At 41.8% G+C, this 13552-nt stretch overlaps 1 protein-coding gene across 1 annotated transcript in view; it reads left to right on the top strand.

Annotated features, from left to right (window-relative positions):
- Nucleotides 1–410: 410 nt before the first annotated feature.
- The window catches only part of LOC111974738 (Wilms tumor protein 1-interacting protein homolog), a 30989-nt gene continuing 17847 nt past the window's right edge, over nucleotides 411–13552 (top strand). Inside the window, exon 1 of the mRNA XM_024002706.2 lies at nucleotides 411–2440. Within this exon, the coding sequence (XP_023858474.1) occupies nucleotides 925–2440 (1516 nt within the window). The 5' untranslated portion in view covers nucleotides 411–924. The remainder of the gene's footprint in view (nucleotides 2441–13552) is intronic.

Below are 13552 nucleotides of genomic sequence, written 5' to 3'. Positions count from 1 at the left end.
CTTATAAAACATCAGTGTTTTTGAGACAATGCAATATTTTGCTGTCAAGAATTAAAATCATAGATGCGAGTCATGCGACAAATGAGATCTGCATAATCTTGGTGGCAAAAGCCCTTTGTTGATAGACAGAAGAGAAGCCTTCCCTGCATTCGACATCTAAACTGTAATACATTGTGTTCAGCATGCTCTAGAAACAATCCATTCTAAATTCAGTGAAGCTGTTTCTGTCCCGAAACCGAAAAGGGCAAATGAAATTGGGCCAGGTGAGACTGGTCCTTTGTGCAGTTTTTTTAAGGCTGAGATGAATACAGCCGTACTCTCTAGGGACTACTCTTTTTCTAACTCAGGCACCCCCTTGCTGAGTTGGTCGCAATCATTGTTTCGCTCCAGCATTAACCACATTCCAGAGAGGCGGAGTGCACCCCGTCCACTTCCTCGCATTCCTTCTCCACAAACGAGTCCCTTGCGCTAAATTGTGTCTAAAACGTGTTTTGGCGCACTCTGTGTCTTTTAATATGCAAGATGTGGCTGTTAGTGGTGTATTGCAATATTTTCTCAACCTCAAATTTACATTTGAGACTCTTTTGGAAAACTGGATAAAAACTGACAAGGGAAAATTCCTCCGCGCAGCGCGCCATTGACTGTAAAGACCTTTCAACTTAACAAAAACTGAAGTTGACAAACGTATCCTGACGTTGAAACTTTGTTGTAAGGGTTTATGTTTTCGAAGAAAAAGATCATGCACTGCTCCGGGATTTCCAAGCACACTGGCCGTTCAGCAAATAGGCGACGATGCCTGGATTGAGCCTGCGTTTTGTTATGATTTCCAAGTGAAATGCAATTACTGCTATCTCTCACTCGGTAGTCGGTTTGTGGGCTAGTGCGCTTTTTCTCTGAACTTGTTTGTCGCCAAGGGAGCAAACCATGGATCACTATGAGGAAGATTTGGGACTCCGGGCGAGTAAATTAATGGAGGACCTTTCCTTATATGAAGCATACAAGGATGGAATGTACAGTTCAAGGAGAGACATGGTTATCAACCCCGATTTGGAATTTTCGTCTCCAACGATACCCGAGCAGAAAAGTAAGACAATGAATGGCAGCTCTGCGCCTCACCAACAGATACACAGCGTTGAGAATTACATGTCTGGGAATAAAGTGTACACTGCGGCTCCCGTGCGCCCCGTGTATGGCAACAGAGCCGTTCCTGTGGATTATTGCACCCCTCAAAGAGACACAGTTTATCCTAATGAAGACAGCTATTGCACCAAATCCGAAATTGCTTTGCCGTGTTATAGCGGCGCGTCCGAGCGGCACAGGAGGTACTCATTGGAGGTGCAGGGGCATAGGTACAGCACTGGTAGCGCGTACGATGGAGTGGTTTTGAACAAGCCAGTACCCTCACCTGGCAACAGATGCAACAGTATCTGTGTTACCACCAACCACGACGGCAGATACAATGCAACCAGCCCGCGGTCCAGTTTCGCAAGCTCCCTCTCCTCCCAGGAGCAAAGCAAACATGCAAGCCCGAGGTCGAGCATCAGTAGCCCGCGCACGAGTCTGGTGGTACCCGGGCAAGACAAGTACACTAGTCCCAGGTCCAGTCTGGTACACTGRGAAGGGAGCAGTGCCCTCAGCCCCCGGTCTAGCTATGCAAGTACAGCCAGCGACACAAGTAAACATTCCAGCCCAAGGGCCAGTCTGAACAGCTATGACTGCTGCAGTAAACCCAGCAGTAACCGCACCAGCGGCATCAGTATGGGCTACGACCAAAGGCACATCAGCCCCAGGTCCAGCACAGCGAGCCAGTATTCTTGTACCACCAGTCCACGCTCTAGCTATTCAGATTCGCGTTACATGCCTGTMGYGAACCATGATCTGGAGGGTGCAGTTTTGCATGGCATGCCGGTGGCCAGTCCCCGGTCAAGCATCTGCAGCCAGGACGGGTGCGCAAGACCCGGGACAATAGCTAATTGTGTCGTTAGTCCCCGGTCCAGTATCTCCAGTCACAGTTCCAGAAGTTCCCGGAGCTCCAGGGGATCTATGAGCACKTACCCWGATCTCCAACTGCCTTCACCCAGGTCCTCAATGCTGGGGACTGGTTTGCAGGAGGACATACTAARACAAGARTGTGGCGATACCAACGGTGTTCATAGTCGTATCCATCTCCAAGCGCTCTCTGGGATGCCAGAGGCCCTGCCACAGCATGCACCACAACAGTCAACCCAGGCAGGGATGAATACAGAGGTGACCGCTGGATCACCATCATCTTCTTATGGGCTCCATACGAAAACTCCAGCCTCAGGGCAGAGGTTTAAACTACCTTACCAGGTGACCCCATGCCGGGAAAGTGGCCCAAGCCAAGCYGAAAGGAGTCTGGAAGCACTCACCTTGGAGCTGGAGAAGGAGTTAGAAATGCACATGAAAAAAGAATACTTTGGTAAGTGTAACTCCTCCTATGAACACTGCTTATTATAAGGAACACTATGAGAGTGCAATGAAGTGAGAATAAAGCTTTAAAATAGAAAAACAAAAAATGAAATGAAATGAAACAATAATTTGATTGATCTTGGTATATCTTTTTTTTTGACTACTTATAAACTTATGACAGCTCCCTAAACATGTCTCAATAAGAGGTCAGAATTAGGCTATTCTTACACAAAGTCAAATTAATTAGTCATGTAAAAATGTAAAAGGGCCAGACTACATCCTCCACGTTCCATGTGTTTGGTGGTCTGATAATAACCCTCATGGTTATGAACTTGAACTCTGGTGCCCTGTGGTCCATACATGTGTGGAAGATAAGTAAATTGATGGGCTTCACTGGGTTACTTCATCTTCAGCTGGGTCACTAACCTCATTATAGCTGAGCACATGTTCATTGGCACAACACAGGTCAGGCCATGGAGATTTGGAAACATTTTCAATCATAACACCTCTCATTTTATTGCTAGACAAAAACATCTCATCCCCTGTTCTAGTTGATTTACCTAATAAATATTTTCCCTGTGATAATGTGTTTACACTGAGGATAATTTTAGTTTATTTGAAGCATGGGTTTTAATGAGCGCAGTGCAAAAACTAACATACATTTTTCAAGTTTAAGAATATTATCTTCACATTACATTTTGTGTTGTCATAATATTTTGTGTGTTTGATAGTGTTTGGTATCGTGGGAGGCTGAGGCGGCGTTAGGCTAACTGGAGCATTAACTGAGTGATCAGGCCCATTTTGTCCATGGAGCCAGCTGATTGGTCAAACAGTGTTGTGGCCTGGCCACAGCAGCCCTGCCACTGATCAATCAGAACTGGCTGGTGACGCCTGAGGTAGCCCTTTGCCTCAAGTCCTTGGGTGTTTTGTGAGGTGAGGTGGGGGTTGGGGGAATGTTGTCCAGAGAGCTACTGGGGATCCTTTTCATTATAAAATCACAGTCCTGATCACCATCTCCGTACCTTGCACAGCAAGTGTAATAACAATAGTGTAAGAACATAGTAATAACAGCCTAACTACATTACATATTGACATAACTGAGGGATTTTCTTATGTGTAACAAGTCAGTTGTTATTAATTGTTACTCATGTTACTACAAAGCAGATATTTTGTAGTGCTAAGTAATTCCATTGTTTACAATTCCAGTGTAGTTGTGGAGCTTGTAAAGTTTGTCTGTTTAATTGTCATGCTGTAGTTAAAAGGGTGCGTTGAACACGACTTCAGCCTAGCTTCACTGAGCTTTGTTGTCATCTCATCTAGTGGCTGGTTGCAACCTTAACAACTAACATGTATTCTATAATGCCAACAACGACTCCCTCTGTGGCAGATAAGAGTGGCTTTTACAGGGAAATACACATTTCTGTTTTGGCAGAGCTAACGTTTACACAGCGCTGAGTAGGGCTGAATGGAACCTTCTGTTCTGTCCCAGGGAGCGAGTAGATACCCTTCAGTGATTCAGTGGTCTTGCTGCTTGGTGAAAACGCCCAGCCATACGGCCAATGCAGCGGGCATTCTCTGGAAGACTTCTCTCTGCCATTTCTCTCTGTGCTTTCCATAAGATAGATTTTTTTGTTGTTGCCTTTTTTCTCCATGAGTGCTCTGAGCTGTGACGTTTTTGCAACATATTCCCTCCCTGAGACTTGAAAACATTGTTTTTGAAGGTGTAAACTCTCCCCTCCTACAGGAAAAGAAGGGAGAATCTATCCAACTTTTGAATGTGTTGATGGACAAATGGCTGCGGTCTGAGAACAGAACAGTGGTTTGATTTTGTTTTCCTCCAGTGCGCTGGCTGGCTCAGAGTGACGCTGAGACGGCTGTTCATTTGTCACAGAGGAGCAGGTGAGAGCTGTAGAATGTAGCAGACAGAAGCTCCTCACAGTACGCTGGGCCGAGAGAGAGAGAGAGACACACACACACACACACACACACACAGCTCTGTTTCCGTGGCGACGGTGGAGAAATTGATCGCCCAGGCTTTGAGGTCTGTGCTGTCACACTGCGTTGCTCTGCTCTGTGCTCTGCCTCGCTGCAGGCCCCTGTGTGGCCTCTGTTTGTTGTGGTGGCGAAGGAGCTGTGAATCAACAGCTGGCCCGGGACAGACCAGCATTGAGGCTTCCAGAGCAGAGCCGCCCAGCCCCCTGCTCGCCCCCGCCCAGACCCCCCCGCGAAGCCCTTCATTAACCAGCCAGTGGGGAGTCGGGCAYCACCAGACACTTGGCACACGATCTTGGCTCGCGGGCCAGACATGGCGGTCGGGGGTCAAGTCTGATCACCTGCTCAGAATAATAATGACGGTATAGTAATGTTACATGGTTGACTCAGAAAGGGTTTGGTCAACTTTTACTGTGTTGGTGGTGGTGTCAGTCACCCCAACTCTCAACTCTCACTGCAGCCGCTCTGCAGGGCAGTCTGAGCTGTGTGGCTTAGAGCTAAATGGAGCAGATACAGTTGCTCTTTTGACAAATACACTTATGAATACACAAAACACATAGGCAGCCAAATGTTTTAGGGTCATTCGTAACTCTTGTGTCAGTTGAAACGTGAACATAGCTCACATTAATGATACATGTTCATGATGCATTAGCTTAATCACAAATTCACTCTCATTAGTGAAAGTATGAGTATTTTAGCTCCCTATCATGAATATGGGAAGTGTTTAGAGTGCTGCCATTACCCTTCCAACAATAGACCATGAGTAGAGAGAACACACTGTCCCTGGCCTGCCTGAACAACAACAGAACACAGCATAATCGCTTAAATATTGTGAGAGATTTTCAGACAGAGTTTCTGCCTCATTTCCAGTTTTATGCCATTTCTCAAACATCTAGGTTTTGGACAAACATTGCAGGCAGCTGTACATCAAAATAATGATTTCAAGTACACACACAAATTGAATGTTACTATTTCTTATTAGTTCCATTCTTGCTTATGTAGCCTAATAGTGTATTTCATATGTCCCCAACAGTGGTGTACTGCTATTTCTTTAGGTGAGGGAGCGCAAAAAAATGATGTAAATGACATTATTTACTCAATCAAAGTTTGTACTGACAGATGTAGCCAATTTAATGGCCTATCATTATAGAATATGCATAAAATGCATTCTCCAATTGCAACATCTGCCTTTGCCTAACCATATTGTCCAAAGAAAATGTTCTATTTTTAATACCCTCAAACACCAAGTTAGGCATAGTTTGTTAACACAATCTACTCTAATTCACTCATAAAACAGTAGGCTAATATTTTGTTAACACAATCTACTCTAATTTGCTCATAAAACAGTAGGCGAATAGTTTGTTATCACAATCTACTTTCAAATAGGCCATCATCACTGTCCATCGTGAATTATTATTCTTCACATTTTACAGCTGAAACGTCCAAACTGCATCTCCATGCCAATCATTTGTTTGATCTCAATCAGTTTCATGGGAATATGCAATTACAGCTTCTTGAATTAGGCTACTGTTTTATGAGCCAATTAGAGTAGATTGTGTTAACAAACTATTAGCCTACTGTTTTATGAGCAAATTAGAGTAGATTCTGATGACAAAATATTAGCCTACTGTTTTATGAGCCAATTAGAGTAGATTGTGTTAACAAACTATTAGCCTACTGTTTTATGAGCAAATTAGAGTAGATTGTGAAGACAAAATATTAGCCTACTGTTTTATGAGCGAATTAGAGTAGATTGTGATGACAAAATATTAGCCTACTGTTTTATGACCAAATTAGAGTAGATTGTGATAACAAACTATTCGCCTACTGTTTTATGAGCGAATTAGAGTAGATTGTGATAACAAACTATTCGCCTACTGTTTTATGAGCAAATTAGAGTAGATTGTGTTAACAAACTATTAGCCTTGTATTTTGTTTCAATCAAAGGGTATATCCTGCCTAGTGGCCCGCGCTTTTGAGTTGGCACATGTGGATTTTTTAAAACTTGTTGTGTGAAGTGATAGTCTTCTATTTGTAATGATAGTAATAAGTGATGACTATTTGGTGTAGGCAACAGATCTTGATGAGATTTAATTTTAAGCTATTGGAGCGCCCTTCGTAGTGTTGAAAGGACAACGCCAGGATCGCACAATGATCTTAAAGTAGTTAAACCAACTTGTGGTGCTGATGGATAGCTCTGCCATTTGGCCAGTTCAGGAACAAACAACTACGTGGTATTGCTATTTGGTTATAGCCTAATGTAAAACAAATACTTAGCTTAATATCATTGCACTGCTTGCGAGGAGAGCTTTATTGCGAGTAGGCATTTCATTGTATTGTGTAGCTTACATGCTCTATTATAAATAAACGTTGATTTGCTTGAACACAATACAATATACCCTATTACAGAATAAAAGAAAACAGAGAGGTGAACTATCAATTCATAGAATTGATTTGCATAGATATTATCAAAACAATTGACCAAGTAGTGAACATAAATCATTACCATGTAGAATTTCAGGAAATGTTTTTTTTAAACCACCATAAAATCAAGCTTTTAGTGTGATGTATTCATGCATCACAATAAACTATAACCTAAATGCATTATTACCTCAAACTTGACCCAATTCACAGTTCCAATTTCCCATCCTAACATACCAAGCTAGAACAGGCCCTGCGTCTCAACTAATAGCCAATGTAGGCTAAATATCCCAAGCAGGGCTACTGCAACTTCCAGAGAAGGTCAGGCTCTCAGGCTTTGCGGTGGCCACTCTGGTTTGGGTGTCCTCGGCAGAACGATGTTGCTCTAACCAAGTGGTCACATTTCGTTCTGGGTTCCACTGCGCAGAGGGGTCCGTGGAGTTTTATGAACATCAAGGCAGACACACACAGGGAAATTTAGTTTTTCAACGTTTTCATTGGCCATTGTGGTCCATCCTCCGACGGGCTTCCACAGTGCACACACACAGCTTATAGTTCTTCATCATTCTCACCACCAGAGAGAAGAAAGGGAACAAACCACCATTTACCTACCTCTAGGCTGCTATACATACTTATTTGATTTGTCATTCTATCCAGAAATAGTTTTACCAGCTGCGTATATTCTCAAATTGAAAAAAGTGAGGGAGCACCACTCCTTCACACTCCGGCAGCACTACATCCCTGGTCCCCAAAGGTGTGGAACTCTGAGTTACTGAGTGTGCTACTGACGATGAAGGGCAATGTTCTTTCTTCACCACGTGTGTCCAGTGGTATTGTCCTGTCCTGATCACACTGGACATGATTTAAATTAAGAACAAATGAGACTTTTCCTGCTCAGTCCCTCTCTCTCCCTAACCCTCTCCCTAGTCCCTTCAGTCATGTAAAACACTGTCCACATCCGTTTGAGGGCCTTTTAGGCTTAACAGCAACATTTATGGGAAATCATCTCAAGTCAACTTGGCTCAAAATGCCATGAACTTTTCCTTAGCTTGTAGCAAGTTCCCTATTCTGTTCAGTTTTTCCTGTCAAGCTTTCCTTCCTCAGGGCAAGGCTTCCACCTTGGGAGATGAAATGGACATGTACCTGGAGGTGTGCACATGGACATGGTCCATTGTTTTGTTTACAATTCTGCCTGAAGCTCCAGCAGGACTGTACTATAGAAGTACAGTGGAAATAAGCAAAGCCTTAAACTACAGTGGAAATAAAGTATAGTGGAAAATAAACAAAGGCAGAGAAAGAGGACAGTATTGGGGCAGTTGCTCCTATGAGTATTCAGAAGATATCAGCTCAACAAAGCCTCTAAGAATGTTGCTCTACCCCACCTCATTGTCAGCATATTTCCCTGCAAACATCTCAGCACCGCTATCTATCTCGTAGTCAGATACCGTAGTAGACAGTGGAGGCTTCAGGCAAGTGCATGCGTCTGGAATGCAGCAGAATGGGACTTAGATAGCTGGAGGAGACCTTGGTCTGGAGAATGCACAATAAACTGTGTGTGTGTGTAGGGGGGTTGTGATAATGACCTGCTTAGCAGAGATATCGTCAAGTGGTGGGAGTCCATACTCCCTCCAAAAATCAACCACCCTGGAGTGCAGACTCCCCCCTACCTTCCCCACCTCACTATAACACATTTCAGCTCTACTCCCCGGGAGCACTTGGTCCTTGCACTCAAAGTTCAGACACTCCAAGATCAGAGACCACAGATAGCCTTTGCCTTGCAAACCTTGTGAAGACTTGTCATTGCTAGCTTCACATTTCTCCACCCTGTATCTCCTAGGAACAGCCATCTTTTCAAAGCAGAGAAGAAGAGGTGCAAGTGTGGTACAGATGGTATAATAGAGGTGCCATTACATTTTCAGGACCTGCCATTATCAGTGCAGATCCATGTGTTTAAATTGTATGGCAGCCAACAGTTTGTTCATGGAATTGTTCGATGCCAATGCCCCAATTATGGAAAAAAACTAAAACATGTTCAGAAATATTCCTGGAAGTTCTGGAACAGTGGGGGAGTATTTAAAGACAATTAGCAGTGAGATTGGCGGACCAGGAACATTAGCAGACCAGACCAGACTAGAGTAGTATGCTGGGCTTTGAGTTTGGAGGTAGTACAGATTGGCCAGCAGCCTTGGCGTAATCAAGAGAGTCTAACTGCTGTCAGCTGAGGCAAGGCAGATTATAATCAATGACCATATTTACACATAAATAGGCTATATATGTTTTATTGTCACATACACATAGTAGTACGGTTAAGATCCTTGCTGAAGGCTACAAGCCCAATGCTCTAACCGCTAGGCTACCTGCAGCCCTACATGCACACCAATATCCCTGTTTTTGAGTTGACGCATGTAAACATCATATCCGTTTACAATAACCCAAATAAGCTCCTATCCTGGTTTTAAGAAACCCAGATAAGATGCCTGGGATATGCTGATCTTAGACGGGATACTGTGGCATGTAAACATATTTTCCGATTTACTGTTGTTTAAATGGTCTGCGCAGACTCAGTTTCACATAGTATCAGCTTTGAAGTTCAGATGGGAAAAGTAATAGTTGGAATAGTAACTGAAGTCTGGACACTGACTGTAGGCCTCACATGTAGCCTATTATAACATTAACTCATGCAGAATTAATTGTTTCTTGCAGTAAAATGATAGACCAAATGTTCATTTTGTCTTGGGAACAGGAGTGGAGAAATATGATTTCTTTCTTACATCTTGAGAAAATGTGAATGCGCGCTTTGGGACCTGTTGTGCAGCCTAAACGTGCATTTTTTTTCTGCGACATAAAAGCTGCCAGTATCTCACTTTCAGTCATATAAAATATGCTTCCAAGGCAAACTGAATTACTGTCAGAAACATGTTGGATTGTTTTCACAGATTTTCATTTCCTTAAAAAAACTCTTTGGGCTAGGTGTCCCGCTAGCATCCCGAAACTGGAGGGCGCCCAATTCAAATAAATAATTATAAAAATGCTGGATATTAAACATTTATGTACATACAAGTGTCTTTAATCGGTTGAAAGCTTAAATTCTTGTTAATCTAACTGCACTGTCTGATTTATAGTAGGCTTTACAGCGAAAGCATGCCATGCGATTGTTTGAGGACGGCGCCCCACATCAAAATATTTTTCCACCGGCACAGGTTTCATAAATTCACAAATAGCGATGAAAAATTCCCTTACTTTTTGAAAATCTTCCTCTGATTTGTCATCCAAAGGGTCCCAGCTATACCATGTAGTGTTGTTTTGTTAGATAAAATCCTTCTTTATATCCCAAAAGGTCTGTTTAGTTGGCGCCATCGATTTGTGTAATCCACTCGTTCAACATGCCAAGTCCTATCTTGGCATGTTGAACGAGAATCCGAAAATCGAGAAAAAAGGACCCTAGCCCTAACAAGTTAAAACCGGTCAACAAACTGATGTTAATTTTGAACGGAAAATCTCCTCAGTCCCTAAATGTCTTTGCTGCGTGAGAGAAGCAGGAATGAAAGAGAACGCTACCAATGTCAACTACATTATTGATAACGGTTTCATTCTATCGATGAATGACATTCTGGTGAGCAAGGCTTTATTTAGTGTTGTAGAGCAACAAGGAATGACAGAAGAGAAGCTGTGTGTATATAATTATAGACTAACAAAGTTGATGAACAAATAGCCTTCCTAATGTCGGAAATTATAAGCAGAAAAATATCTAAATTAGGTGTACAAACTTTTTTCCCCAATCTACATTTTTTTAAATATTTTCACCGTCCTTGGGTAAATTAGCAATCTTGTTCACTTTTAGTAAATCTAACTACTTCAGGTGCTGGACAGATACAAATAAAAAAAGTCTTCAACTCCCACAGTAGTTTATTGAGACGTACAAAACAGACAACATTTCGACACCACTGGCATCTTTTTCATGTTCACTTTTAGGTAGTTACATAACTACACTTTCCAGTCTTCTGGGTGTTTCGTTAAAGGGAATATAGAGGTAATATGGGATCTARCAAATCTGGACAGTAATATTTTATTTTCTTGCCKATGGCTATTCTAGATATTTATRTTGGCCAAGCTGTTGTGATTAAGATGATTCATAGTTTGGCTCTTTAACCTTATCAGAGAGAATAGCCCTAATTTCTCCTCTTATCTTTTCTGAGTGCAGGAACAGTGTCATGAGTTTAAGTTGGAATAGGAAATACCAATATTTGACTTTGGTCCAGCTGAATGACTCTTGTTGACAGGAAAGCATGTGGGCCTAACCTTTGGATAGCCTTAGGTTACCGTAGTCCTTCATTTAAAAAAATGTCATACAGAGTGCGAATTACAGAGGATGAATGAGACATGAGCTCCTCTAAAGGCAACAAAAGTTCACCTTTGGGAGGGTCATTAAATATTTATAATTTGACTAGATGCGCACCAACGGCAAGGCGCATCAATCTCACCGGAGAAAGCATCCAAGCGAGCGAAACAGCGCCTGTCATACTCTTTTTGGCCAGACAGCATCAGATACATATGATACACATACTGAGACAGAGGGCCACAGTTTCGATCACTCGGATGCTTTCTCCGGTGAGATAGATTCAACCACTTGCGAATTGACCAATTATGAAACCTTTAGTATAAAGAGGAGGAAGGGAAGCGCTACTAAGGTACACAATAGTACATTTTGGTAGATAGAAGGTGCTCTTTGGTAAAAGGGGTAAATTGGTTATCAAAAAGAAAGGAGGACCAAGGCACTCTTCATATAATTAATTAAAATGCCTTTATTAGTATGGCATGTTCAATAGAAACAAAGTTTTTTTTAAACCGACGCGTTTCGGCTGCATGACGAAGGCCATGCAGCCGAAACGCATCGTTTATTATTTCATTATTTCATTTCATTATTTCATATGCTTTTTCTTTTTTTATTGTTCACATTTTTGGGGAAGTATGGCGTCCATTGGCATCCATGAATACACACACCACTGTAGTAGGCCTAATGACAATCGCTGAATGTCATTATGGTGTTTTTAACAGATGTCTCTTCCCTTTCATGAAATGACGCGTGCACCGTGCACTGTTTGGATGCTGGAATTATTTTAGAGTGGACGAACGCACAGTTAGCCTACTTTTTGAAGTGATTTGTTTGAGAATCAGATTTAAACATCATTACTGGGTGTCTTCATGCCCCATTAAAATGTAATGCATTTTTGTCTTTACTATTAGGCCCATAAAAAAAAATGTGCATGCACGAGGCTCCCAAGAATGTCACGGTACAATTCGCACTCTGATGTCATAGATGTAAAAAGCAGGGAAGGGGTCAATTCGGAATTTGGGGAATTTAATTAAATTCAAACAATGAATTTGAATTGAATTTGAATTGGCCACACCCCACAGGAAGCAGAATTTGAATAGAATTTGATTTGAAGGAAGTAGAATGGAATTCAAAGCAATTCAACAGAGAAGTGAAACATGAAAGTCTCATTTAATTGGGGTGTGGCTAATTCAAATTCAAGAATTGAATTGGAATTAAAAACAATTCGCAACTCTATACAGAATTGACCCCAACACAGGTAGCCCTTTAGACTTGTACCCGTATACGGGTTGAAAATGGAAGACTTGGACACTGATAAGCACCTAAATTGGAACGTAGTGGCTGTACTGTAATATGCTATACTTGACGTCAGAGCTCAGGGTCTCTTCAATTAGGCTCTGTATGGGTTTTGCAAGCCAAGCAAACGTGAGTCCAAATGTGCACTTCACATTTACATATCATAAAACTCAGGGGTGCAACTTTGGTTTTAGAAGTGGGGGGGACATCACTTAAAAAAATATACCAGTCAAAAGTTTGGACACACCAGACAACTACTACTTTGAAGAATCGCAAATATAAAATATATTTTGATTTGTTTAACACTTTTTTGGTTACTACATGATTCCATATGTGTTATTTTATAGTTTTGATGTCTTCACTATTATTCTACAATGTAGAAAAAAGTTAAAATAAAGAAAAACCATTGAATGAGTAGGTGTGTCCAAACTTTGGACTAGTACTGTATATGAACATGACTGGGCATTCTAACATATCTGTATCCATTCATCATCATCAATCGTGTCTCCCAGGTCTTCCTCACATTTTTGTTATACATGTTTTGTGTCATCGGGAAAAGCCTCTATCAACTCTTGATACGGTTTGGAAATCAACTTTGGAGGTTTGTCAGACTGCCTTAAAATAGCATCTGGCTTGTCCAGTGTTTGCTGGACAGAGAGAATAAAGTGTTGTATCTGCAAAAATTCACATCACCTCTGTCCCAGACTGATCTTCCCTGGCTGCCTGACCCTGCTGAGACCCATGTCACCATCTAATCCTACTAAAATGAGGCATGAGAAAGAATTACCTTGGTGTACATTTATTCATTATATCATCCAAGAATAGAATCAATGGTTCAATAATTGAAATGACCATTATTCCCAGGTCCCAGACTGTAGCTTTAAGCTGCTGTCCTGTAGCTACTGGAGGTCTACCCATCAATTCAAGATGAAACTTTGTCATTCACAGGCGGGAGCAGGTGTTCAGACAGACGACTTTGGTTTTTTTTTTTGATACGGTCTTTAAAACTTAAATATGTAAATAAATATTGATAATCAAAAAATGTAATCATCATTGAAAAGGATTACTCATTTATTTGTC

The sequence above is a fragment of the Salvelinus sp. IW2-2015 genome, linkage group LG15 (assembly GCF_002910315.2).
Source record: "Salvelinus sp. IW2-2015 linkage group LG15, ASM291031v2, whole genome shotgun sequence".
NCBI lineage: Eukaryota > Metazoa > Chordata > Actinopteri > Salmoniformes > Salmonidae > Salvelinus > Salvelinus sp. IW2-2015.
The sequence above is the reverse complement of the archived record's forward strand: the minus strand, read 5'-3'. Positions and strand labels throughout refer to the sequence as shown.